The sequence below is a fragment of the Myxocyprinus asiaticus genome, chromosome 28 (genome assembly GCF_019703515.2).
Source record: "Myxocyprinus asiaticus isolate MX2 ecotype Aquarium Trade chromosome 28, UBuf_Myxa_2, whole genome shotgun sequence".
Lineage (NCBI taxonomy): Eukaryota > Metazoa > Chordata > Actinopteri > Cypriniformes > Catostomidae > Myxocyprinus > Myxocyprinus asiaticus.
The window spans coordinates 35,929,328-35,956,315 of record NC_059371.1 but is presented as its reverse complement, the minus strand read 5'-3'; the positions used below and the strand labels follow the sequence as shown (position 1 = coordinate 35,956,315).

At 38.0% G+C, this 26,988-nt stretch overlaps 1 protein-coding gene across 4 annotated transcripts in view; it reads right to left on the bottom strand.

Annotated features, from left to right (window-relative positions):
* Positions 1-535: 535 nt before the first annotated feature.
* The window catches only part of LOC127418738 (F-actin-monooxygenase mical1-like), a 52,872-nt gene continuing 26,419 nt past the window's right edge, over positions 536-26,988 (bottom strand). For all 4 annotated transcript variants that reach the window (XM_051659502.1, XM_051659504.1, XM_051659503.1 and 1 more), the window contains 11 exons: positions 20,098-20,207; positions 19,645-19,725; positions 19,269-19,452; positions 15,571-15,641; positions 12,999-13,794; positions 12,765-12,877; positions 11,857-11,949; positions 10,958-11,051; positions 10,154-10,244; positions 9,362-9,435; positions 536-1,986 (listed from right to left, as the gene is read on the bottom strand). In XM_051659502.1, coding sequence (XP_051515462.1) covers positions 1,787-1,986; positions 9,362-9,435; positions 10,154-10,244; positions 10,958-11,051; positions 11,857-11,949; positions 12,765-12,877; positions 12,999-13,794; positions 15,571-15,641; positions 19,269-19,452; positions 19,645-19,725; positions 20,098-20,207 — 1,907 coding nt within the window. In that variant the 3' untranslated portion in view covers positions 536-1,786. The remainder of the gene's footprint in view (positions 1,987-9,361; positions 9,436-10,153; positions 10,245-10,957; positions 11,052-11,856; positions 11,950-12,764; positions 12,878-12,998; positions 13,795-15,570; positions 15,642-19,268; positions 19,453-19,644; positions 19,726-20,097; positions 20,208-26,988) is intronic.

Genomic DNA, 26,988 nt, shown 5'->3' with positions numbered 1-26,988 from the left:
TTGTTTAATGCAATTAAATTAATAACAATTGTAATATTTAGTTTGTATTTTATTTTATTAAAGATTACTCAATTCAATTTACTGGAATTTTGTTATGAAATTGAAATGCGTAAATCTTAAAATCATTTTTTTAGTGTAATTTACTCTCCCTCATGTCCAAGAATTTTTCTTAAGTAGAACACAAAAGCAGATGTTTTAATGAATATCGCAGACCGTCTTTTCAATCCAATGGCAGTGGAGAGTGCCTCACTTTAAAGGTTAAAAAAGAGCTGAAAAGTCAGAAGTAGTCCATTCAACTTGTGCATCAAATTCCAAGTCTTCTGAAGGCATTCAATTGGTTTTGGTGAGAAACAACCCGCAATTTAAGTCATTTCACAGATGAAAATCTGGACGTCCGTTGCGCGTTCATAAGCGCTATGAGAGAAGCTTGTTCAGAGTGGCGTGCGTGTTCACGCGCCGTTTTCAGCGCAAAAAACTCAGACATATTACACACTGGTGTTTTCACAGCACTGAAACTCAACTGAGCAGAGAAACATAAAGTGATAAATACTTTTATTTGTGTATTCAGTGAGTATTTGCACCCATAGGAAAAGAAAAACTGCCGGTGTGTGAAAATATTTAAAGAAAAGAAAGAAACACAACTATGGACCAAAGGCAAACAGCAAAATTACAGCACTGTTCCCCAAATACTTTAGTACCACAAATTCCTCTCGGACAAAAAATGAATTATTCTCAGTCCTGCAAAGATCTCATGCAAAAAAAAGTACCAAAGTACCAATTTCTAACAGAAAAGGAAATTTGTTAATGTCACTAAAATCCCATAGTGCAGATACAGGCCTAGTTAGATTTCAGCGCATTTCCTCCTTTGTGCCTCCCTAAAAAAAACATATGTAATTCCAAATATATAAATGGAGACCAAGCCAGGCAGATGTTCCCCTGAGAATCAAAACCATGATCATGCAAAAAATACCAAAACAATATATAATAATAATAATTTCTAAAGCTTGATATAAATAATAGTAATAACAAAATACAATGACTTACATAGAAAAATACGTAGTACATTGCACAAAAGCCCATTTTGATATTGAATATCTCAGTGTTGCAAAGCCATAATATACTCATCGTTTTACAATGCAAGTGCTGTTTAAGACATGATATTGGCATAAGGTTTCAGTATTACTGTCAATCTGATATACTTTTTTTATAGAATATCTTTCAATAATAATCATATGGACATTTCGATATCTAGAACATCTTTGACTATAGTAGACAACTCTTTAAAAAAGGGAGACGTTACATAATCGCAAAAGTCAAGTGTCACGTGAAGTCCAGCTCTCATTAAAAGTGCTGCATGATTGCTGCGGCTGTGTTTGAGCATCAAAGTGTGTGTGTATTTGATTTCCCGTTGGTCTCATGCAACACTGTGTCCGGGCAGTGAATGCTGAGACGGTCGTGTAACTCCAGAACATTCGGTACTCTTCAGAATTCAGTCAGAATTCGACATCCGTTTTACGCAGATTTCTATAGGAGTGAAACCGCCACGCCTGGCAAAAGCTTTTGCACGCAAATTGTGAGGTTGGAGCTTGAACTCCAAGCAAATGTCTTTGGTTTTAAAGGTACAGAGTCTTTGCACAACACTGTGCAATGCATGCATTTATGCCAGCAAATCATTTGGTTTACATAGGCTAATGCAATCTGTATATCAGAAAGATCTTGTTGAGTGTGTTTATACTCAAATACGATGTCACGGTAAGCATGTGTGTGTGTGTGTGTTTATGGTCTCTTAGGCCCAGTGCACCTGTGATCCTGCAGTAGGACGTCTCTTGGACAACAGTATTGTGTTTCCCAGCGTTTCTTCTTCAAGTTCCTTCAATCTCTTCTCCTCTAGGAAAGCCACAAGTGAATCCCTCATGGCCACCACATCCAGCATCTCCTGCAGGATCTGCTCCTCATATGCCCTCTGCTCAGGGGTCTTCTCCGAATCTACACAACCACACAAGACATTTACATGTAAGAACAGAAAATGCATGAATGCACATTCACACAAACTCATTAAAAAAACTTGATGACATGAGTAAAAATGAACATGAATGATTTAGAAATTAATACTAACTTATTACTAATTTACAAACTATTTTCATGGTTACGGAAAAAGGATATCTTTCTTTGAAAGGTGACGGTCACTGTCGTTAAATGATGTCCCGATAACCATAACCCTAAAAATGACAATGAAAAGACACGAAGCTTGTGCTTAAAGGCTTAGTTCACCCAAATATGAAAATTTTCTCTATCATTTACTCACCCTCATGGTATCCGAGATGTGTATGACTTTCTTTCTTTAGCAGAACATATTTGAAAAAAAAAAAAAAAAAAAAATAGAAAAATATCTCAGCTCAGTAAGTCCTTAAAATGCAAGGGGATGGCGATCAGACATTTGAAACTCCAAAAATCACACACAGTCAGCATAATCATCATCCATACGACTCCAGCGGTTAAAGTAATGTCTTCTAAAGTGACACGATCACTTTTGGTGCGAAAAGATCAATATTTAAGAGGGCTGAGTTCACGTGGTCTCTCATGTGATGTATTTGCGTTGGCATGTTACGGACGTAATCTCACGTTTTTCTCTTGGCTGAGACATCCAGGATAAGCACACAAACACACAATTTTGAAAAACACAGAGATACAAATACAGATCTAAACCAAAACCAACAAAGCTTCTGTACAACGTTCCTCCTACTCAGTTGTAAACAGCACTGCTCTTCTGGGTGTGATATACATGCATCAGTTCTTATGTGAACATGCCAATGTGATTACGTCACACGCGCATACTGCTGCTGACCAGAAGCGATGCTTTATAGTTAAAAAAGTACTTAAATATTTATCTTCTTCACAACAAAAGCAAATGCTTCAGAAAACATTAATTTATCCACTGGATTCCTATGGATGAAGTTTATGCTGACTGTCTGTGATTTTGGAGCTTTAAACATCTGATCCCCATCCACTTGCATTTTAAGGACCAAAAAATCTGAGATTTTTTTTTCCTTCTTCAAATGTGTTCTGCAGAGGAAATAAAGTCATACACACCATGGATGGCATGAGAGTAATTGATGAGAGAATTTTCATTTTTGAGTGAACTCTCCATATCCCACTCTGGATGCAAACAAGTGTGTATTAAATAAAAGGGACATTTATAAAAAATATATATTTTTTATTATTATTTATTATATCCCCCTTTCTCCCAATTTTGGAATGCCCAATTCCCACTACTTAGTAGGTCCTCGTGGTGGCACGGTTACTCACCTCAATCCGGGTGGCGGAGGACAAGTCTCATTTGCCTCCGCTTCTGAGAGTCAATCCGCGCATCTTATCACATGGCTTGTTGTGCATGACACCACGGAGACTCACAGCACGGGAGGCTCATGCTACTTTCCGCGTTCCATGCACAAATTACCACGTGCCCCATTGAGAGCGAGAACCCCTAATTGTGACCATGAGGAGGTTACCCCATGTGACTCTACCCTCCCTAGCAACCGGGCAAATTTTTTAGTTGCTTAGGAGACCTGGTTGGAGTCACTCCGCACACCCTGGATTTGAACTCACGACTCCAGGGGTGGTAGTCAGCGTCAATACTCGCTGAGCTACCCAGGCCCCACAAGGGACATTTATTGATATATTTTGTGATTTAATGATTAATGTAATTATATATATATATATATATATATATATATATTGTTTTTTATGATTTCAATTATTTATTTAAATATTTAACATTACATTTTCAGATTAACATTTTTTTATTGATTCTTTTACAGAATAAAAAATAAAACACTATAAATGAACAGAATCAACTATTATCCCTTTTAAACCCCCATTAATTCCCTATTCCCCTCCCAATCCCAAATCCCCAACCACACCCTATCCCCCAACAAATGCCACAGTGGTCAAAGCCTGCTACACATAAAATTTAAACAAAATAAAAATATAATAATCAACAAATAAAAAAAGAAAAGGAGAAAATAAAAATCCCACAAAGGATACAATTTCAACAAAAATCATATTCACATTTAAAACTATAAAACTCTCTCCACTGCCCCTCCCTGAGAGCCTTCTAAAAAGGCTAAATAACTGCCCCATTTTTTATTAAATATCTCTAGGTTGCCTAGCCTTCTATATGACATCTCTTCAAATGCAGCTACCCTGCCCATCTCTGTGTGCCACTCTTGAAATGAGGGCAATCCTGCCGACTTTTATCCCCTAAGAACGACCTGTCTGCTGATCATAACACTGGCTAGGACCCAATTTTTTATGTATTTATCCCCTATATTAATGACCGCCCCATTGCCTAAAATACAGAGTCTGGGGCAAAATGAAATTTGAGTGCCAATACTTCACACACAAATCTCTGAACCCTCAACCAAAATTCTTGGATCTTAACACACCACCAAAAAATATGGGTTGTGTCCCCATCTTCTGATTGGCATTGCCAGCAAGTGGGTGTGTCCTTAAGACCAAGCCTATACAATCTAGATGGGGTCCAGTAGAATCAATGTAAAATCTTAAATTGCATAAGGTGCACCCTTGCATCTCTAGATGTAGAACTGACATTTTTTTAGAATCCTTAAATCCTTCTCCCATAATCTCTTGAGAGAAGTTGAAGCTCCATCCCCCAGACACTGAATTAGCAGGGAGTAATACACTGATGCCTCATGGCCTTTTCCAAAAGCAGTAATCACCACTTCCAGAGTATCTGCCGCTTTAGGGGGGTGTATGCTACTCCCAAAAATCAACACTCCACTCTCATACAAGTTACCGAGCGTACTAACCTCCCTCACAATCCACTCTGTCAGGGGACTTATTAATACATAATTTTGGGTTCAGCCATATGATCAAAGCAGCATTTAAATAAATGTCTGAATTAAACATTCTGGACACTTTTGTTCATACCACGTGCAAATGCGAGATAACGGGTTGTAACTTCTCCGGTTCTCCGGTTAGTTTGATAGAAATGCTTTGCAATGGCGAAATAGGGGCAAGAACTTCCTGTTCAATACAAAACCAGGGAGGGGCTCTCTCAGGTGGAAGCGACCAATGAGCCAAATGTCTGAGACAGAATGCATAATAATAAAACAAAATCTTGGGTAGGCCTAGCCCACCTTTGTCAATCTGCCTATGCAATTTACTGAAATGTAATCTGGGACGTTTACCATTCCAAATGAAGGACTTCGCTATGCTACCAAATTGCTTGAAATAAGAGAGGCGGACATATATAGGGAGAGATTGTAGCAGGTAGTTGAATTTAGGAATACAATTAATTTTAATAACATTAACCATCCCAATCATAGATAAATGTAATGAAGCCCAAATCACTCTAAACATTTTTTATTAAAAGGGTAAAAATTAACTCTAACTAAATCAACCAAATATGCTGGGAATAAAATGGCCAAATACTTAATGCCCTGTTTGGGCCATTGGAAGGTGCCTGGCTGAAAAGCCATTACTGGGCAGTACGCTGTCAGAGCTAAAGCTTCCGATTTAGACCAATTCACTCTGTATCCTGAGAACTTAGAAAAGGAATTAATAATTCTGTGGAGGCAAGGCACAGATCTAGTAGGGTCGAGACGATTAATAAAATATCATCTGCGTAAAGCAAAAGCTAATGCGCCACACCTCCCACCACCACCCCTGGAAAATAATCCTCCTGTTTTATCGCGGCTGCTAATGGTTCCAGGGCAAGACAGAACAATAATTGGGAAAGAGGGCAACCCTGCCAGGTGCCCCTATCCAGAGTAAAATAATCTGAAATTAATCCATTTGTTTGTACCGCCGCTACCGGGTGTCTATAAAGTAACTTAATCCATCCAATAAAAGTATTCCCGAACACATACATTTCCAACCACTTAAAAAGATAATCCCATTCTACCATATCAAACACCTTTTCGGCGTCAAGTGAGATGGCAGCGACCAGAGTCTGATCATTCGCCACTGACCACATGATATTGATGTAACTCCTAATGTTATCAGAAGAGCTATGGCCCCGAATAAACCCCACCTGATCTATATGTATAAGAGATATCGTAACTTTACTTAATCGGTTAGCCAAAATTTTTGACAATATTTTAACATCTAGCTGGATCAGGGAAATTGGATGTCACACTCATTTGGATCTTTGTCCTTTTTAAGAATCAGACTGATCCGGGCTTGCGTCATGGTTGGCGGAAGCTTTCCATTCTTTAATGATTCCGTATAAACTCCTAGCAAAATTTGAGCCAATTCTGTAGCATAAGATCTATAAAATTCAGTGGCAAAGCCATCTGGCCTCGGCTCGCAAAGCTCCTCCAAGGTTATCTCAGAATCAAGATCAATTTTCTGCTCAGTTGTAAGTTTAGGAAGTTCTAATGGTTCCACAAAGTTTCTAATATCTTCATCAGTAGACGAAAATGTGGAACTATAGAGATCAAGATAGAACTCTTTAAAAGCATTATTAATATCAATGGCTGAGGTAAATATTTCACCACCAGCAGATTTCACTGAGGGAATGGTACAAAAAGACTCTCTCTGTTTTATGTATCTAGCCAAAAGCTTCCCTGCTTTGTCCCCCGACTCGAAGTATGACTATGTCTTGCCCTGAATAGCCAAAACTCCACCTTCCGTGACAAAATAGTATTATATCTGTATTTCAATCAGGTCAATTCTCTGAGGCCACATTCGGCACTTCAGTTCTGCCTCGGCACTTATAATATTCCCTTCCAATTCCACGAGTTCTTGTGCTTTGGATTTTTTGGTGAATGAGGCATACTGTATGATCCGGCCCCTAAGAACCGCCTTAAGTGCCTCCCAAGCCACGCCCACAGAGGATACTGAGGACCAGTTGGTCTCCATATAGACATTGATTTCAGCCTTTAGCATTTGTTGGAATTCAGGATTTTGCAAAAGGGATACATTAAAGCGGCAACTATATGATTTCTTTTTATCTGTATGTGGAAACACCTCTAAACACACCAGGGTGTGATCTGAGACTAAAATGTTTCCAACTGAGCAATCAACAACAGATGAAGTGAGGGACTTAGATACAGATATATATATATATATATATATATATATATATATATATCTCTATTCTAGAGTAAATCTTATGGACCGAAGAAAAAATGTATAGTCCCTACCAGATGGGTTCAAAAGTCTCCAAATATCTGTAAGACCAAGATTTTTACATATCCTGTGAAGTGTCACTGTTGGTCTAGGGGGCTTTTACACTTTTACTTCACTATCATCAAGGACTAAGTCCATCAAAGAGGTGGAACCAGCACAAAAAGAGCGCGCAGAATCTTCAAACAATCAAGCGGATGTTCAGTGAGCCGGCCCACCCGGCGGCAACGTGAGCACCACAACACGACCCACTCACTCCATTGACTTTATGAAGGACATCGCTTGCTGTGGGCATATGAATGTTTTACGGCCATCCTTAGCATCTATTCTCAATTTGGCAGGTAATATCAGTGCAAAAGCGTCCTTTTGTTAATGTAAAAGTTTCTTGCATTCCTTGAATCGATCATGTTTCTCTCTTGTCGAGTTCGCAAAGTCTGGGAACAAGAAAATGCTGTGGTTCTTCCAAGAAAGCCTTCCTTTACTCCTCGTCTTGCGTAACACAAGATCTTTATCGGATGATCTCAGAAATTTGGCCAGAATTGATCGGGGCCTGTCTCCCTCAGCGGATCGCCGAGTTGGAACCCTGTGAGCTCGCTCGATTTCCATCTTATGGCCTGTTATGTCGAGCAGACTCGGAAAGAGGCCGTCCAGGTATTCCACCATATTCTGTCACTCTGTTCTCTCCGGGACTCCCATGATATGGACGTTATTCCACCGGTTACGGTTTTCCATGTCCTCCAACTTCTCCCAGACATGCTCCAAATCCACCTTGGATGCTAGCAGATTAGCAGAAAATTCCCTCTCCGATGACTCCAGATAATCAGATGACGACATCCCCCACTCTTGTGACCACATCAGTAAATTTCGCCTCCATGGCAGTGATCGATTGATGTATTACAGCAAGATCCTCCAAGTCAGCTTCGTCAGCATTGCCGACATGTTCAGCATCTCTCGCCGAATTTCCCGGAACTCTCCAACCAAATTGGCTCCCGGGCCTGCAGCCTGCTGCTCAGGGGTGTCAGCCTGAGCATGTAAGTGTCTTTTAATGTCTCCAGAGCCTGAGGATTTTGAATTCTGTGACATATTGTCCTCCTACAAGAGTGTATCGAATCTCACTGGTTTATGTCATTAAAAGGTATCAAAACCAGCAAAGTGCACAGAGCTCGCCATTCACACATCTGATCCTCACATGGCGTAAGACATAAGGCCCCAACATTTATTTAATTTTGAATGATTTGACCCTCCATAAACTAGCGGAACCAAATGGAATTGCAAAAATAATCTGGGTTTCCCAAACACTTCCCCTGTCTTCCATTGGTCAACTAAACTGATAGTTCTGCCCCAAATTCAAGCCATTGGTTGAGCCAATGTTCTTTTGTCTGGCTGGACAGGATGCTCAAACAGAGCAATGTTTTGAAAGCACCACAATGTGTTTAAATTTTTCGGTGAAATCAACCTTCGAATGGTTTACTTATCACTTGTCTTTTAACATTGAAAAAATTACACATAACATTGTTTAAATACTAATTTAATTTAATATTAATATTTAAATATAACTTAATTCTAAGCATGTGCTTAAATGAAGAATCAGCCCAAAGATAATACTAAAATGAAAATGGACGCAAACTTGTGCTAAAATTAAATACTAGGGACATTTATTGATTTATTTATTGATTTAATACATTTCACGATTTCATTATGTATTTAATTATTTTTAAAATTATTTAATGAGTTCATTTGGAGTATTTTGGCCCTTCATAATGGTGCAGAATTTACACACATTTATTAATATTGTTATAATATTTGTTATCATTTTTAATAATAACAATAACATTTTATAATAATAAAAAAAAATCATAAATAATTGTAATTTAATAATAATTACTTTTAATATTACATTAATATTAATATTAATTTAATTAAAATTAGTTTTAAAAATTTGTCCTTAATCTTTTTTGTTTTTTTTTTTTTGCCTCTGACATTGCTTTTATTAAATACTTATCGAAGTTCCTTATTAAATTCATATTACATTTTTGAACTCGGTTTAGCTATGATAAACACAATGAAATACAAAATACTGAAAATACAAAAACGAAATACTACATAAGATATTTAAAGATTATATAATGAAAAGTAACACTTCACAGCATTATTTACAGACTCAAAAACAAATAAACTAATTTCATGGTAATTAGTTTTAATGTCGCACCATCCATATCCATGTATCGCCGTAGCTCCATCTCTAACATGCTCTGTTTGTCTTCTAGTTCCAGCTGTCGAGACCTTTAAACAAACAAAACCACAGTCACACAAATGTATTACACTGCTGTTCACATAGCCTGTAATTTAGTTTAACATAGAGAAGCCAACTGTGCATGGAGCAAATATATGCTAATGACATACAAAGCATTGGGTTAAATAAACAAGGCCACTCTAAGCATTCAACTAAAGCATTAGTGCTTGCCAAAAGACATGCAGAAGAGAGGTTGCCAGGGGCAACAAGAGGGTGAACTGGATTTCAGGCAGGCTTGCATGATTTTCTTAACAAAATGATGCACTCTGTGCAATAACAGCTCTTAATGAATTCCTTAAAATGTTAATAGTTAGTTAATAGTTAGTCACAGAGATGCATATTCATTCAGCTCAACTAGTACCCATTTTTAAAATGATAGTTCACCCTAAAATTAAAATTCTGTCATCATTTACTCTCCCTCATTTTATTTCAAACCCCAAATGACTTTCTTCTGTGGATCACAAAAATAGATGTTAGGCAGAATGTTAGCCTCAGTCACCATTCACTTTCATTGCATCTTTTGTCCATATAATTGAAGTGAATAATGAACATTGTGCCTTTTACCTCCTTTCATGTTTCACAAAAACAAAGTCATACAGGTTCAGAACAACATGAGGGTGAGTAGATAATGACATCATTTTTATTTTTGGGTGAACTATCCCTTTAAGTCCCTGAGCTTTTAGAAATATGGACTGTGTTGAGACTTACGCCACCATGAGATCCGACTCCTCAGAAAGCAAAGTGTTCTTCTGCTGGACCAGATCAATCCACTGGTCAATCGTTTCAGAGTCATCTGACACTAAAACACACACACATATCCACACAAAAAGTTACAACAGCTTTGTAAAACATACAAATAATCATCTTCATGCATCTCTCCAGGTATGTAATTTATCCCTTAACAGGTTTACAATTTATGGTGTGTACAGTCTGATACATAATATGCAGGGTAGATCATGAGTTGTATGTACAATAGTAATAGATCGATATTAATCGGCTGATATTTGGCGAATTTTGAGATTATTGCCATCGGCTGATAACCGTATCCACTTGGCCGATTAACAGAAGCGTAACCACACCCTTGTGTCAGTTCCAAACTCTCCCGACAGCCTTGTTAATAGACAATAAACTAAGTATGTTTTCAGTAAATAATGTGTATAATAATAGTTGAGTTTACATCTCATTTGCTTTCATTTCACCCTGCTCTCTAGATATGAGACACTGAAAATCCAATAGGAAACATTTTAGACACATATTGCACAAGAGGAAACTATCAGAATAATACATCATCCAGATGAAAAGCACACACTGAATAGATGTATTGGTGTTGTCCATTTGCAAGGTCTAGGAATTTCACAGAGACAAATTAGTGCATATACAGCCTAACAGGGTTTAAAATATGACAAAGTTTCATTTATAATATATATTTCATCATAAATAAAACATTTATAGTGATGCGTTTTGTCTGCTGGAAAGTTCTGTGAAGTCTGTAGATAGAAGAGATCATCATACCAGCTTCTCCTCTCAAAGCTCTCTCCAGCTCCACTCCTTTGTCCTCTAGATCTTTAAAGGTCACCTCTATCTCTTCCAGCCTCCTCTGAATTGACTGTGTCCATCAGAACCAGAACAGCATGAAGAAAACAAAAAAATAAAATCAGATCTTTTCTTTCATCTTAAAGGAACAGTTCACCCAAAAATTAACATTATCTTATCATTTCCCAGATGTGTATGACTTTTTCATCTGCTGAACACAAGTGAAGATTTTTAGAAGAATTTCTCAGCTTTTGGTCCTCACAATGCAAGTGAATCAGGGCAACATAAAAGTACTCCAGATGACTCTGGTGGTTAAATCCATATCTTCAGAACCGATATGATAGGTGTGGGTGAGAAACAGATTAACATTTAAGCCCTTTTTTACTATAAATTATCCTCCCTGCTCAGTCAATGTCCATTTTTTTTACATTCACTTTTACATTCTCCTTCTGTTTTTGGTGATTTACATTCTTCATGCATATCACTCCCTTCTGGGAAAGGAGGAGAATTTATGATAAAAAAAATGACTTAAATATTGACCTGTTTCTCACCCACACCTATCATTTCGTGCCTGAACACATGGATTTAACCACTGGAGTCATATGGATTACTTTTATGCTCCCTTTATGTGGATTTTGGAGCTTCAATATTGGCACCCATTCACTTGCATATTGAGGACCTACAGAGCTGTGATGCTCTTTTAAAAATCTTCATTTGTGTTCTGCAGAAGAAAGTAAGTCATACACATCTAGGATCCCAGGAGGGTAAGTAAATCATGAAAGAATTAAAATTTTTGGGTGAAGTATCCCTTTAATATCATTCAACAAAAACAGATCTTGAGTGAACATGCCCAGCAACTGTTAGTGATGAATGTTCACCTGAGCCTTGTGGAAACGCTGGATTTCACTTGTCCTAGCTTTCCTCTCCAGAGTTCTCAACTTCATCAGGTCTCGTTTCTCAGCCTCAGAAATCTCAAAATAACACACAGCAACAGTCAACAATTTCCTCGAGTGCTTTACAGTAAATGAGCTTGTTTACATGCACTGTGTTCGCGGCTTTCTCTTTACTCTCGTATACATGTGGAACGGTAATGGGCAGAGTTTTAATTTAAGCAGTCCATTTGTATCATCAGGAGAAGAGTACCAGCTTCCGGTACATGCAAAAGAATTTTGTTTCTAGGACAAATGGTTCAAAAGATACGCACAAAAGAAAAGTTAATTTTTTTAACTGGCAGCACTATAGAGTGTGTCCTAGAGACCGCAGATTTGGTATGGGGTCTATTTGTGCCCAGAAATTACTCTTCACTTTAAAATGACTTAAATGCAACGAGAAACCAATCCCTCATGCAACATTTAATACCATGACCTTATGAATATAAGACTTGCTGCTCGGATTTAAGACATTTTTAAGGTCATAAGTTGCAGGAGGGCAATTTAAGACTTTTTTCAGACCTGTAGAAACCCTGGGTATGGATCGAAATTTGGAATTTGTACACTTGGAAATTCTGACCATAGGCCATGTCCACACTAATCTGTTTTCATATGAAAACATTCCTAACGTTATCTTTTTCTTAAGTATGCGGTACTAGAGAGTGTTTGTGAAAGTCGGTGGAGGAAAACGCTGTTTTGGTGTAGCAAAACCAATGCATTTTCGAACAAAACGTATTTGTGTGGATGTGGCTTAAACCCCCACCTGTAAAAATGCCCAATGCTTGGCCAGAATAAGGTACGATGTGGAATAGTATAAAGTAAAAAGGTCTGTGAGACAAATTTTAATAGAATCTCACTTTACAATCCAGAAAATTATCTTCTGCTTCAAGATCCTCTTCGTCCTCTTCTTCATCATAAACATCTTCTTCATTGTCATCTTCTGATATGTAATGGTCTGGCTGAGCTTGTCCTAATGAAGCAATTCACACTAAAATTAGACTTACGTACAGGAGTTTAGTCAAAATGCTTAAAGGGTGCATCTTATCAAATGATTGAGCACCAAAAGTGGTTTAAAATATTGGCCGCCCAACCTGAAGGTCCAACTCGGAGCACACTGAACCGCTGTTGTAACCGTGGTGAAGACAGGTTCCAGGGGGAGAACTTGGACCGGATCTTTCTGTGCTGTGCTTGGACAGGAGCCGGTGGCTCACACTTCCTCCTCACGCAACGGCGGTTCTTCGGTTCCCACAAGCTCTTCCCTGCCGCTATACCGCCGCTCCAGTAACCTTCCTCCTCGCCTCCCTCATGCTGCTTGGAGGAAGAAGTTGAGGCAGCAGAAGATGAGGCAGGAGTTTCAGGGTCGGAGTCCTGTCTGAAGCTCAGGTTGAGCAAGTCTGTCTTTTCCTCGACGCTCAGTTGAAGTTTGCGCAAAGACTGTTTAGGTTTGGAGTCTGGAGTAAGGTCATGATGACTGTTCTTCTCCTCTAGTTTCTGGTCTTGGTGAGTGTTTGAAGCTTGTGGTAACACGTTATAGACTGTGCGAGGTTTTGGGAGTGGTGTGTACTGTGCACTTCGAGAATTTCGAGGGCCTGGAACAGGAATGGACGGACTGCCATTGTTTTGTTGGTCTTCTACACTTGAGGTTTCTGGTTGGCTCTTTAGATTGAGCTCTTTGGAGGTGTCCTCATGATTAGATGATGGTTGGTCATCTTGTTCTGTGGGAGTAGGGCTTTCGGTTGATTCTTCAAAGTCTGGATCAACAGAAATCTTATAAGAGCCCTTCCGTCTGACTGAGGTGGGATGCAATGGGGATCTGATCTGCAAAATTTCACCTTTTTGTGTCTTGTTTTCATTCTCTCTATCACTATGGCCATTCTCAGCATGATCCTAGAAAAATCAAATCATCATGATATTGTAAAAGTAAAAGGTTTACAATGTATGTCCTAACCAGATGCGATAAGACTCCAGCGACAAGTAGTTTTTCTGTCAACACTGAACACGATGATGTTGCGCACAGAAGAACAATCAGTCAAGTCACAGTCGTGGCTTGGAAGAAATTAATTGTGTATAGCTTTATTGCGTCACATCTGATTAGGATATGTGTTAGGCCTTGTGTAGGCATACTACATAAGTACAAACATAAACACTTCAAACAACGCAATATTTCACGAACTGTTGCATTGCGAAATGTGTCTGAACACAATTATAATTATAGCGCAACGCAAGCACGGGTTGAATTCTCAGCACTGCCACAAGGGGCATTGGCATAATTTCATCAACGGTCAGCTTTACGGTACAATTTATAAGTACGGGTACAACTTTACATACTAATCGCAAGACTTTCCGATTTAATCACGTGCAGAATAGATATCATTACTAGTGGAAATACCCATTCTTGATATCAAAAATTTAATTTCATCTAGTAAAAAACAAATTTTATTTTTATTTTTCTCCCAATTTTGGAATGCCCAATTCCCAATGTGCTCTAAGTCCTCGTGATGGCGTAGTGACTCGCCTCAATCTGGGTGGCAGAGGATGAATCCCAGCTGCCTCCACGTCTGAGACCATCAACCCGCGCATCTTATCACGTGGCTTGTTGAGCGCGTTACCGCGGAGATATTGCACGTGTGGAGGCTTCACGCCATCCACCGCGGTTTCCACGCTCAACTCACCACGTGCCCCACCAAGAACGAACCACATTATAGCGACCACGAGGAGGTTACCCCATGTGACTCTACCCTCCTTAGCAACAGGGCCAATTTGGTTGCTTAGGAGACCTGGCTGGAGTCACTCAGCACACCCTGGGTTTCGAACTAGCGAACTCCATGGGTGGTAGTCAGTGTCTTTACCACTGAGCTACCCAGGCCCCCCTTGTAATAAAAATAAAAAATAAAATAAAATTTATTCATGTCTTCAACTGCATTTTTACAATTATCTTTCATTCTTTCCTGTTCAAAACCCAATTACAGATTTCTATAATGAATTTTAACTATTCGAAATTTCAGTTTCACACATCAGCTATGTTCTTCGTACTACTAAAAACTATAATTCCTGATATCATTAATTACATTGTTACTAGTGCAGATGTCTATTCCTGGTATCAACAACTGAAATTCAACTAGTAAAAATGCACGATTAAATGCCAAAAGGGCTTGCGATATACGTTCACCATCATGTGGACCATTGCATAAAGTACAATGGGGCACTATGCTTGCACTGTATTGACTAAGCATTCAAATCTGCATTTGCATACTTGCGTTGCATTTTTCTGGCTTAAATTTAGCACTACAAAAACTGCCAGATTTCAAGTTAGGTAATTGAAACAGTTGCCGTTTGCTACACAAAAAAAAATAAAAAATAGCTCACAGAAAACTAGAGAACAAACTCTTTTTTTCTACACCACTGCTATGACTGGAGCCTTAATCTCATGTGAGTGTACACAATTTCAAATCATATTTCTGAGTACTGCGCATTTATTTATGTGTAAATTAATCAGTGAAAATTACTGAGTGCACTTTTAATTAAAGTTATTCTAAAAGCGTTACCCAAACCCTCAATTCCATATCGACACTTAAAATAAATACACTTTCCAGTACCTCACACAACACATTTGACAGTAATAGAGGCAATCAAGCATCTCATTAGCTCTGATGAGCTTCATACCTGTGAGTCTCTGTGATCTTCATCACCCTCCTCTTCCTCAGCCTCTGAGTGCAGTTCACAGTAGAACCTCCCTGTAGATGCATCGAATTCAAGAGTAAACTGAAAGCTCTGGATAAAGGAAGGTGGCATGCTATCATGACTTCAATATAGGCCATAAAATACTGAAGGATGCAACATGGATTTACATACATTGCTGCAGGATGAAATATTAACAAACCCCGAAAGCAGAATCAAGTATGAATCATTGCTCACAGGTGAATCAACTGTTAAAGTGACTAGTGAAGTGACTTTATAGAAGCTAGTCAAGAATTTGAAGGGGTTCACAGGCTGTTGATTGTAATTTAAATGCACTGTGATTAATGCACCCTATTAAAACGGTGTGCAACACTGCATGAGTTATGTATGGCTTTAAAAGCTTATGTAATATTTTACATAACATCAAGATTTTTTAGTCCTAATGACTGACAGCAGATAACAGCCAATTTAATTTGCCAAAAAAAAGATATTATGTAAAATATTGAAAAAAAAAATATGCTGATATATTCAAGACTTTATAAAAATAATAATAATAATAATAATTATTATTATTATAGCAAATCTGAGTTTTAAATCTGTAAACATAAATGTAGATTTATATTCAGGCGTAATCTGGGTTTTATTATTATATTATATTTTTATTGGTATATTCCTGTTTTTTTTTTTTTTATTAAATATACTGATATATACAGTTGAAGTCAAAAGTTTACATACACCTTTGCCAAAAACATTTAAACTCAGTTTTTCACAATTCCTGACATTTAATCGTAGAAAACATTCCCTGTCTTAGGTCAGTTAGGATCACTATTTTGAGAATGTGAACTGTCAGAATAATAGTAGAGAGAATGATTTATTTCAGCTTTTATTTCTTTCATCACATTCCCAGTGGGTCAGAAGTTTACATACACTTTGTTAGTATTTGGTAGTATTGCCTTTAAATTGTTTAACTTGGGTCAAACATTTTGGGTAGCCTTCCACAAGCTTCTCACAATAAGTTGCTGGAATTTTGGTCCATTCCTCCAGACAGAACTGGTGTAACTGAGTAAGGTTTGCAAGCCTCCTTGCTCGCACACGCTTTTTCAGTTCTGCCCACAGATTTTCTATTGGATTGATGTCAGGGCTTAGTGATGGCCACTCCAGTACCTTGACTTTGTTGTCCTTAAGCCATTTTGCCACAACTTTGGAGGTTTGCTTGGGGTCATTGTCTGTTTGGAAGACCCATTTGTGACCGAGCTTTAACTTCCTGGCTGATGTCTTGAGATGTTGCTTCAATATATCCACATCATTTTCCTTCCTCATGATGCCATCTATTTTGTGAAGTGCACCAGTCCCTCCTGCAGCAAAGCACCCCAACAACATGAAGCTGCCACCCCTCCAGTACTTCAGGGTTGGGATGGTGTTCTTCAGCTTGCAAGCCTCACCCTTTTTCCTCCAAACATAACGATGGTCATTATGGCCAAAAGTTAAATTTTTGTTTCATTAGACCGGAGGACATTTCTCCAAAAAGTAAGATCTTTGTCCCCATATGCACTTGCAAACTGTAGTCTGGCTTTTTTACGGCAGTTTTGGAGCACTGGCTTCTTCGTTGCTGAACAGCCTTTCAGGTTATGTCGATATAAGACTCGTTTTACTGTGGATATAGATACTTGTCAACCTGTTTCCTCCAGCATCTTCTACATCTAGATCAACTACGTTCATCTCTAGGAGACAGAATGTGTCTCCTTCCTGAGCGGTATGATGGCTGCGTGGTCCCATGGTATTTATACTTGCGCACTATTGTTTGTACAGATGAACGTGGTACCTTCAGGCATTTGGAAATTGCTCCAAAGGATGAACCAGACTTGTGGAGGTCCACAGTTTTTTTTTCTGAGGTCTTGGCTGATTTCTTTTGATTTTCCCACGATGTCAAGCAAAGAGGCACTGAGTTTGAAGGTAGGCCTTGAAATACATCCAGAGGTACACCTCCAATTCAGCACGCCTCCTATCAGAAGCTAACTGGCTAATTGTCTAAAGGCTTGACATCATTTTCTGGCATTTTCTAGCTGCTTAAAGGCACAGTTAACTTATTGTATGTACTGTAAACTTCTGACCCACTGAAATTGTGATATAGTCAATTAAAAGTTAAACAATCTGCCTGTAAACAATTGTTGGAAAAATTACTTGTGTCATGCACAAAGTAGATGTCCTAAATGACTTGCCAAAACTATAGTTTGCTAATATTAAATATGTGGAGTGGTTAAAAAATTAGTTGAAATGAATTCAACCTAAGTGTATGTAAACTTCTGACTTCAACTGTGTGAATGTATAATATATATATATATATATATATATATATATATATATATATATATATATATAAAAAAGAGAGAGAGAGAGAGAGAGAGAGAGAGAGGGAGAGAGAGAGGGAGAGAGAGAGGGAGAGAGATAGAGTGTGTGAGAGAGAGAGAGAGAGAGAGAGAGAGAGAGAGTGAGAGGGAGAGGGAGAGAGAGAGGGAGAGAGATAGAGAGTGTGTGTGAGAGAGAGAGAGAGAGGGAGAGAGATAGAGAGTGAGAGAGAGAGAGAGAGTATTGTGCAAAAGTTTTAGGCACTTGTGAAAAATGTTGCATAGTGAGGATATCTTCAAAAATAATGACATAAATATCACTTAATGTCATACAAAGTCCAGTAAACATGAAAAAAAAAAGCTAAATCAATATTTGGTGTGACCACCTTTGCCTTTAAAATAGCACCAATTCTCCTAGGTACACCTGGACACAGTTTTTCTTGGTTGTTGGCAGATAGAAGAACTGTGGCTTGGAACATCCTATATATTTAGGCTGTCTCAGTTGCTTCTGTCTCTTTATGTAAACTCAGACTAACACGATGTTCAGTGGGGGGCTTTGTGGGGGCCATGACATCTGTTGCAGGGCTCCCTGTTCTTCTATTCTAATCTTTTGTATTTGCAAAAGTAATGTTTGGGAGTCTAACATTAAATGTTTCACAAAAGCATTTGTCTTAAGATGGTTATTTATATCTTACCTTTTATAGTTTCTTATAGTTGTATAATCAGGATTTATAATTATAAAATTAAAAATAATTATAATATTATATTATTTGTATTGGTTTATGTCTGTTTTTATGTCTGAGTTATAAATCTGAAAATATAAATGTATTATTTGTTAGGATTTATATTCAGGTGTATAATCATAATTTATAATATATAATACAATATAATATAATTTTATAATTACAGTATATGATTAAATATAATTATTTCTGTTTTTGATTAAATATAATCAATTACAGCAAATCTGAGTTATAAATCTGAAAATATAAATGTATTATTTGTCAGGATTTATATTCAGGTGTATAATCAAGATTTATAATTGTATGGTTAAATATAATGAATTAATATAATATATTAGTATATTTATATTTCTTTGTATATTTCTGTTTTTTTAAATCAAATATAGAACATTAAATGTTTTCATTTAAATCCTTTAATAAAAAGTTTTTCTCCGGATCTTCTAAATTAATTTAGTTTCTTAAAGAAAACATTTTAAATAAAGATCACCACTAAAGATGTGCATAAACAGTGCATTACAGACGTTGTACAGTTAGTCCGACCTCGTATCCAGGGCCTTGACCCTGACATTACCATGAACCCCAGGCCTGTGCTCACCCGTTTCGGAGTGGAAAGTGTATCCGCCCTGTCGCAGGGTGGTGCCACACTGATTGCATTTGAAACAGCTCCGGTGGAAGAACTTGCCCTCAGCGCTTCCTCTCTCCAGCACATACAGACGCTCCTGACAGAAATAACAGAGCTCACTGCCGCCCGTATCTGACGATGGCATGGGCGGTACAGGCTGCGGGAGAGGAGAGGTATACAATCACATGACCCATATTTACATGTCAGAGGGCTCATCATCTGCAGTGTATAATGCTGTAAACTGCAGAAACGACAACATAATAGCTACCCCTCGCTCTTACAGGTGTTAACTGCTTGACAACAAACACTGCTGTGCCATTTTATTAAGAAACTACATTTCACCACTTACTTTTTCCTGTTTCAGTTCCTTCTCCTCCTCTTTCTCCTTCATATTTTCCTTTCTTGACACTCGTTCTGATGCCAGTCGCTCCTGCGGGATGCAAGTCACATGATCTCATTTACGGCTCAGGTTGCATAATGTGGCGACAGCAGAAATAAACAATGACTTCACTGCTATCCTGCATAGGCGAACACTGACATGCCTTTCACCTGTAAGACCTTTTATTTTATTCTGTCTCGTTAAATTTCACAACCGTGTTTCCTCATAGTGGCAACTGTGGGGCAGTAATTGCCTTTGGCAAGAGCTGTGTGAGGGGCAATTTTTTTGTGGTTTGTTACAACACAGCTGATTGCACACTCTATTTAACCCAACGTGCCATGCATGACTTTTAATGGCCACCATTGATGTATATCAGCGAGATAGGGGGTTGTTGTGCATGATAACATGATGGCGTTTGCGTACTTTGCGTCTTTGGAGGGAGTTGTGCTTGAGTTTGTTGATGAAGAAGACAGCCGATCGGGTTCTGGAAAGGGAGAGGGTCTTGTTGTGGGGTGAGAGACTGTTTGAGCGATCTGTAGACAATAGGAGTGAAAATAGTGAGATCAGAAAGTCAGTCTGCCAGAAAAACTGTATGTTCTCTTATTTGTTTACAAGTTAGCTCACTCAGCACTAATGGCAAAGTATGAACTGCATAAATTACATTTTTGTTCATGTGACAAAGAAATGCAAAGTACAAGAAGGATAAATCAAACAAATCAACATTGAATACACCTAAATTTAAATAAATCTGTATGAAAATACAGTATATTCAAAACCTGAATAACAATTCAATCATAAAAACAAATGAATGAAAAAGAAGATGTCCCTTTTTATCGGTCCTAAAATTTATTTGCAATTACTTCAGCTTTTCATACTTCTGCATAATCTTAAAAAAAAAAAAACTTTCTAGAACAGTATATTAGGTACAATTCACCAACTCTTTCAAAGCAATACTAAAAATGTAATTCAGTTTAGTTAATGTGGCAAAGAAACAAGTTTCAAATAAAGGATAAAATGAACAATCTACACTGAATGCACCAAACTGTGAAGTAAAAATATATTCAAATTTGAATAACATCAACAATGTCATAAAAATGTATTGAAAAAGATGGAAAAATAAAGCCATCACTTATAACCTCTCCTAAAACACAATCTATTATTTATGTAAATAATTACATAATTATGCACTTCCTTGAATATTCCTTGAATACAAATGATGCATTTTAGATTGAATTTACCAAATAATTTGCAGCAAAACTAAAAAAACAAAAAACTAAATCAAAACACAAAAGCAATATACAAAACACAAAAACTAAAATGTACAAAAAAAAAAAAAATCAGACTAACAAAACTGAATATAAACTGTGCATTTTAGATGCAATTCACCAGATCATTTGCAGAAAAAAAACAAAAAAACATGAAAAAATAAATAATAATAAATAATAATAATAATAATAATAATTTCATACCCTTTAAATTGGTGGAGATGTGAGTCGTCACATTCAATATGCTCTTTGCAGTATCATGTTAGAGACGGGCTATATCGGACCCCACCTACTTCCCCAGAATCCACATGAAAGTGTGACAGCACAACCTGGAGCACATCGGAGATCCCCTCCCAACAAACACGGCATCCGACACTATACACTGAACACAAACCCCTAAACCCCCTCTGATGGCTGCGATACCTCTTCTGCAGATGCTGTCTTGTAATCCCTCATTTGGCAGAGCTCTTTATTGCTGGAATGGGATCCAGTCTCACTGTATTGGCGATAAGCAGCTGATTTCTCCTGAGCCGAGCACGTATGCTGCTGCAACCGCAGCTGTCAGACTACAGACAGCAGATCACTGCCCATGCATAACAGTGCATGCTGGGAACAGCTCTTAAAGAGACAGCAGCACTGTTTTCAGGCAGAGACCCTGGTGATGATGTGGTTACTATGTGCGCTGTCTGAAAGAATAAATTGCTGAGTAGATTCTCTTAAAAACCCTGACCTTGAATAATTATGCAAATTTAACGACACTTTAAATTAAACATACATTTAGAGACTTGTATAAGCACTGTAGATGAAAGTTAGCAGAGATGTAAACTGAAACAGCCTTTTCTAGCTGAAATTTGGCAAATTCTGTTAGTGGGCAGTGCAAACTAATGGATTCATTTCAGATTATTTTTGTCTTGGTAGGGGAACCCGGCAAGGCTGTGCTTTCTCCCCTTTGCTGTTCTGTCTTGCCCTGGAACCATTAGCAGCTGCAATAATAAAAGAGGATGATTCTCCTGGTATTGTAGCAGGTGCGGTGCATAAACTTTTACTCTATGCAGATGACATATTTTTATTTGTCTCCGACCCTAGAAGATCTATGCCTAGCCTCCACAGGTTTATTAATTCTTCTCCAAATTGTCAGGATACAGGGTGAACTGGTCTAAATCGGAAGCTCTTGCTCTGACAGCATATTGCCCTACCACAGCCTTCCAACCTGGCGCTTTTCAATCGCCAAAGCAAGGCATTAGGTATTTAGGCATTTTATTTCCAGCAAATTTGAGAGATTTAGTTAGAGTTAATTTTGACCCATTAATGAAAACGTTCTTGTGTGATGTTGATAGGTGGGCTTCACTATGGCTATGGTTCGGAAGGTCTACTGCAGTCTCTAGCTCTAGAAGTTCCTCTTTCTTATTTTAAACAGTCCTCCTTTTGCTGGAAAGAAAGGATGGAGAGGGGTGTTGCTACAAAACAGAGCTTTGAGATCATTTGAAAATATAACACAGCAATTGGGGATTTCTAGGTCTAAATTTTTCAGGTATTTACAGTTGCGCCATTTACTTTGTACTATTTTTGGTGGCAGTACACAACCCCCTAAAGCTGCAGACACTCATTGTATGGTGCTCACAGCCTTTGGAAAGGGGCATGAAGCTACAGTGTATTATTCCTCATTGATACAGAGTCTTGGTGATGGGGCCTTAACAGCTCTTAAGAGGTTATGGGAAAGAGATCTGAACTTGCTATTGGTGGATGGGGAGTGGGAAAGATTTTTTTTTTTTTTAAACTATGTCTAGGAATGCAAGGGTACGCCTTATTCGGTTTAAGATTTTGCATAATGTCTATTGAACTCCCTCTAGATTGTTCAGGCTTGGTTTAAAAGACACACATACCTGCTGGCAACGTCAGTTGGAGGATGGAGATATGGCCCATGCTCTGTGGTTCTGTGCCAATATTCAAGGATTCTGGTTAAGAGTCCAGAATTTTATCTATGAGGTTTTAGATACTCAAATTTAATTCTGCCCCAGACTATGTATTTTGGGTGATGGGGCAGTTATAAAAGTAGGTGGGGTCCAAACTAGTGTAATTATTGGCAGACAAATAATTCTTAGAGGATGGAAGTCAATTGGCGCTCCCTCATGTCAAGAATGGTTCTCCAAATTGGGCAGGGTGGTGGCATTCGAAAATATGTTATACAAACAGCTTGGCAGATTAGATGCATATGGTAAGAAATGGGACAAATACATGACCTTTCTGGAAGGCTCTCGGTGAGAGCCATGTGGAGAGAAACCCCCTTTTTTTCTCTTCATGTTTATACAGTATGTGTATACTTAAGCTTCCTGCATTACATGCCACATGTTTACTATAGCTTCTTCTGTCAGCAGTGAGGGATTCACATGTGATAAATGTAAGGAATTAGTCAGGCTGATGGAGAAGGTTAGAGACACGCATCCGAACGCTAGTGGAGGTCAGTGAGAAAGAGAAGCTGGTAGATACTGTTTCAGATGCGGGTAGAACAGCGAGCAACACACACACTTTGGTTCCGGTTCTAGAGCCCCCGCAGCAGGGCTGCATACTCGCTCAGCAAAGTGACACCACTCTCCTGTACCTGTTAGGGTTTCCAATCGATTCTCCCCATTCAGTGATGCACCCACTGAGAATCATGTTGAAAGAGCCCTAATAATTGGTGTTTCTATTGTAAGGAACATGGAAATAGAGACTCCAGCCCACATTGTTAAATGCATTTCGGGGGCTCGTGCATCTGACATCAGATCAAATTTACAAGTGCTGTCTAATGCTAAACTTACAGTTTCTAAAATTGTTATTCATGTCATCATTAATGATGTCTGGCTTCACCAGTCGGAGATCACTAAAGATAATGTTAAAGAGGTGTATGAACTTGCAAAAACAATGTCAGACACTGTAATATGCTCGGGCCCCCTCCCTACTCATTGTGGTGACGAGGTTTATAGTAGATTAGTGTCATTGAATGGCTGGATGTCTGGAGAATAGCACAGGATTTATAGAAAATTGGAAGAGTTTTTGGGGTAGACCTGACCTGCTAAAGAGAGATGGACTCCATCCCTCCAGGGAAGGTGCCGCTCTCCTCTCTAGTAATTTGGTTCATAGTCTTAATAATGATAGTATTTGACTAACTGGGGCCCAGGTCAGGAAGCAGACAAACTGGTTAATCCGAACATCTGCTAGCTGCCTTGAGACATCACATAGATCACATAAACTACAACACATAGAGACTGCATCACCTAGATATCATATAGAGACTGTGTCTGCTCCTCAAACTACCAAACACAAAACTCTCACTAAATCATTTAGAAAAAATTTGATTAAGGTCAAACTTTGATAAAGATCTCTTTATAACAAAGCAATAATTGTAAATGAAATTATTACAGATCATAGTTTAGATGCACTCTGTTTGACTGAAACCTGGCTTAAATCAGATGAATATATTAGTTTAAATGAACCTACTCCCCCAGATTATTGTTATAAACATGAGCCTCATCTGAAGGGTCGAGGAGGAGGTGTTGCAACAATTTACAGTGAAGTTTTTGGTGTTACTCATTAGACAAGATATAAGTTTAAGTCTTTTGAACTAATAATGATTAATGTGACACTGTCAGATATAAATTAAAAAAATATTGCCCTTGCTACAGTAAATACAGTTGTGCTCAAAAGTTTGCATACCCTGGCAGAAATTGTGAAATTTTGGCATTGATTTTGAAAATATGACTGATCATGCAAAAAAACTGTCTTTTATTTAAGGATAGTGATCATATGAAGCCATTTATCATCACATAGTTGTTTGGCTCCTTTTTAAATCATAATGATAACAGAAATCACCCAAATGGCCCCGATCAAAAGTTTACATACCCTTGAATGTTTGGCCTTGTTACAGACACACAAGGTGACACACACACAGGTTTAAATGGCAATTAAAGGTTAATTTACCACACAACTATGTGATAATAAATGGCTTCATATGATAACTATCCTTAAATAAAAGACAGTTTTTTTTGCATGATCAGTCATATTTTTAAAATCAATGCCAAAATTTCACAATTTCTACCAGGGTATGCAAACTTTTGAGCACAACTGTAGATCACCCGGGCCTTACTCTGGTTTCCTTGGTGAATTTGCAAATGTTCTATCTGATCTAGTAGTTAATGCAGATAGAGCTTTAATTGTTGGTGACTTCAACATTCACATAGATCATGAAAATAACACATCGAGATTAGCATTTATTGATATTCTCAACTCTCTTGGAGTCTAGACAAAATGTGACAGGACCAACTCACTGCCATAATCATACGCTAGATTTAATTCATATGGAGTTGATGTTGATACTATAGAGATTCTACCGCAGAGCGATGACATCTCAGATCATTACCTCATTTCTTGTTTGTGTCAGCTAATGTCACTCAATCTACACCACGCTATCGTTCAGTAGAACTATTCATTCAACCACTAAAGATAGCTTCACTAATAATCTTTCAGAATTGTCTCACATACTCATTAAGCTAAAGAGTCTAGAAGAACTTGATGAAATAACAGAAAATATTCTGTAGCACTCTTGCTAGTGTTGCCCCCCTTCGATTAAAGAAAAGTCTCGCACCGTGGTACAATGATCACACTCATGCTCTCAAGAGAGCAGCTCGGAAAATGGAGCGCAAGTGGAAGGATACAAAATTAGAGGTATTTTGTGGTGCATGGAAGGACAGTGTCTGTAGCTACAGACAGGCACTAAAAGCTGCCAGGTCAGCATATTTTAGCAAACTCATAGAAAATAACTACAACAATCCTAGGTGTTTATTCAGTACTGCAGCTAAATTGGTTAGGAATAAAGCATCAACTGAACCAGATATTCTGTCGCAGCACAATAGTAATGACTTCATGAATTTCTTTACTGATAAAATTGAAATAATCAGAAATAAAATTGGAACTATGCAATAAACTGTCACAGCACCTCAGAAAACAGTGTCTCATAATTTTGCTAATGAGCAACTCCAATCCTTCGCTGTCATAGGTCATGATGAGCCAACACTCATTTCTACAGAGAAATGGAATATATGAACAATTTCAGTCAGGATTTAGGCCCCATCACAGTACAGAGACTGCACTTATCAGAGTTTCAAATGACTTCCTCTTATCATCTGATCGTGGCTGCATTTCTCTTCTAGTGCTTTTAGATCTTAGTGCTGCCTTCGACACGATAGATCACGACATTCTCTTGAATAGGCTGGAGAATTATGTTGGCATCAGTGGACTTGCATTAGCATGGTTTAGGTCCTATTTATCAGAACGCTACCACTTTGTGTAAACAAGGAATTGTCAAATCAAACAAAAGATAATTATGGAGTACCACAGGGATCAGTTTTAGGGCCTCTGCTTTTCTACTTATGTATGCTTCCTCTGGGAGATATTATCAGGAATCATGAAATAAGTTTCCACTGTTATGCCGACGATACCCAACTTTATATTTCCCAATGACAATTCACAATTCTCCAAATTAGCAGTGTATCAATGAAATCAAAGATTGGATGGCTATACATTTCCTTCTACAAAACAGAGGTACTAATGATTGGACCAAAATCCTCTAAAAATAAGATAAAAATAAGCTAAAATATAATTTGACTCTAGATAGATGTACTGTTACGTCATCATCTTCTGCAAAGAATTTAGGTGTTATATTTGATACCAACCTGTCCTTTGAAAATAAAATTCCAATGTTTGTAGAACAGCATTCTTCCACCTGAGAAATATTGCTAAATTACGACACATGCTCTCTGTTGCTGATGCCGAAAAATTTATTCATGCATTCATGACCTCAAGACTAGATTATAGTAATGCATTACTGGGAGGATGTCCAGCAAGTTCAATAAATACATTTCAATTGGTTCAAAATGCAGCTGTCAGAGTGCTGACTAGAACTATGATTATATTAGCCCAATTTTATTGTTGTTACATTGGCTACCTGTTAAATTTCTTATTAATTTTTAAATTCTGATAACTACATACAAAGCTTTGAATGGTCTAGACTAGA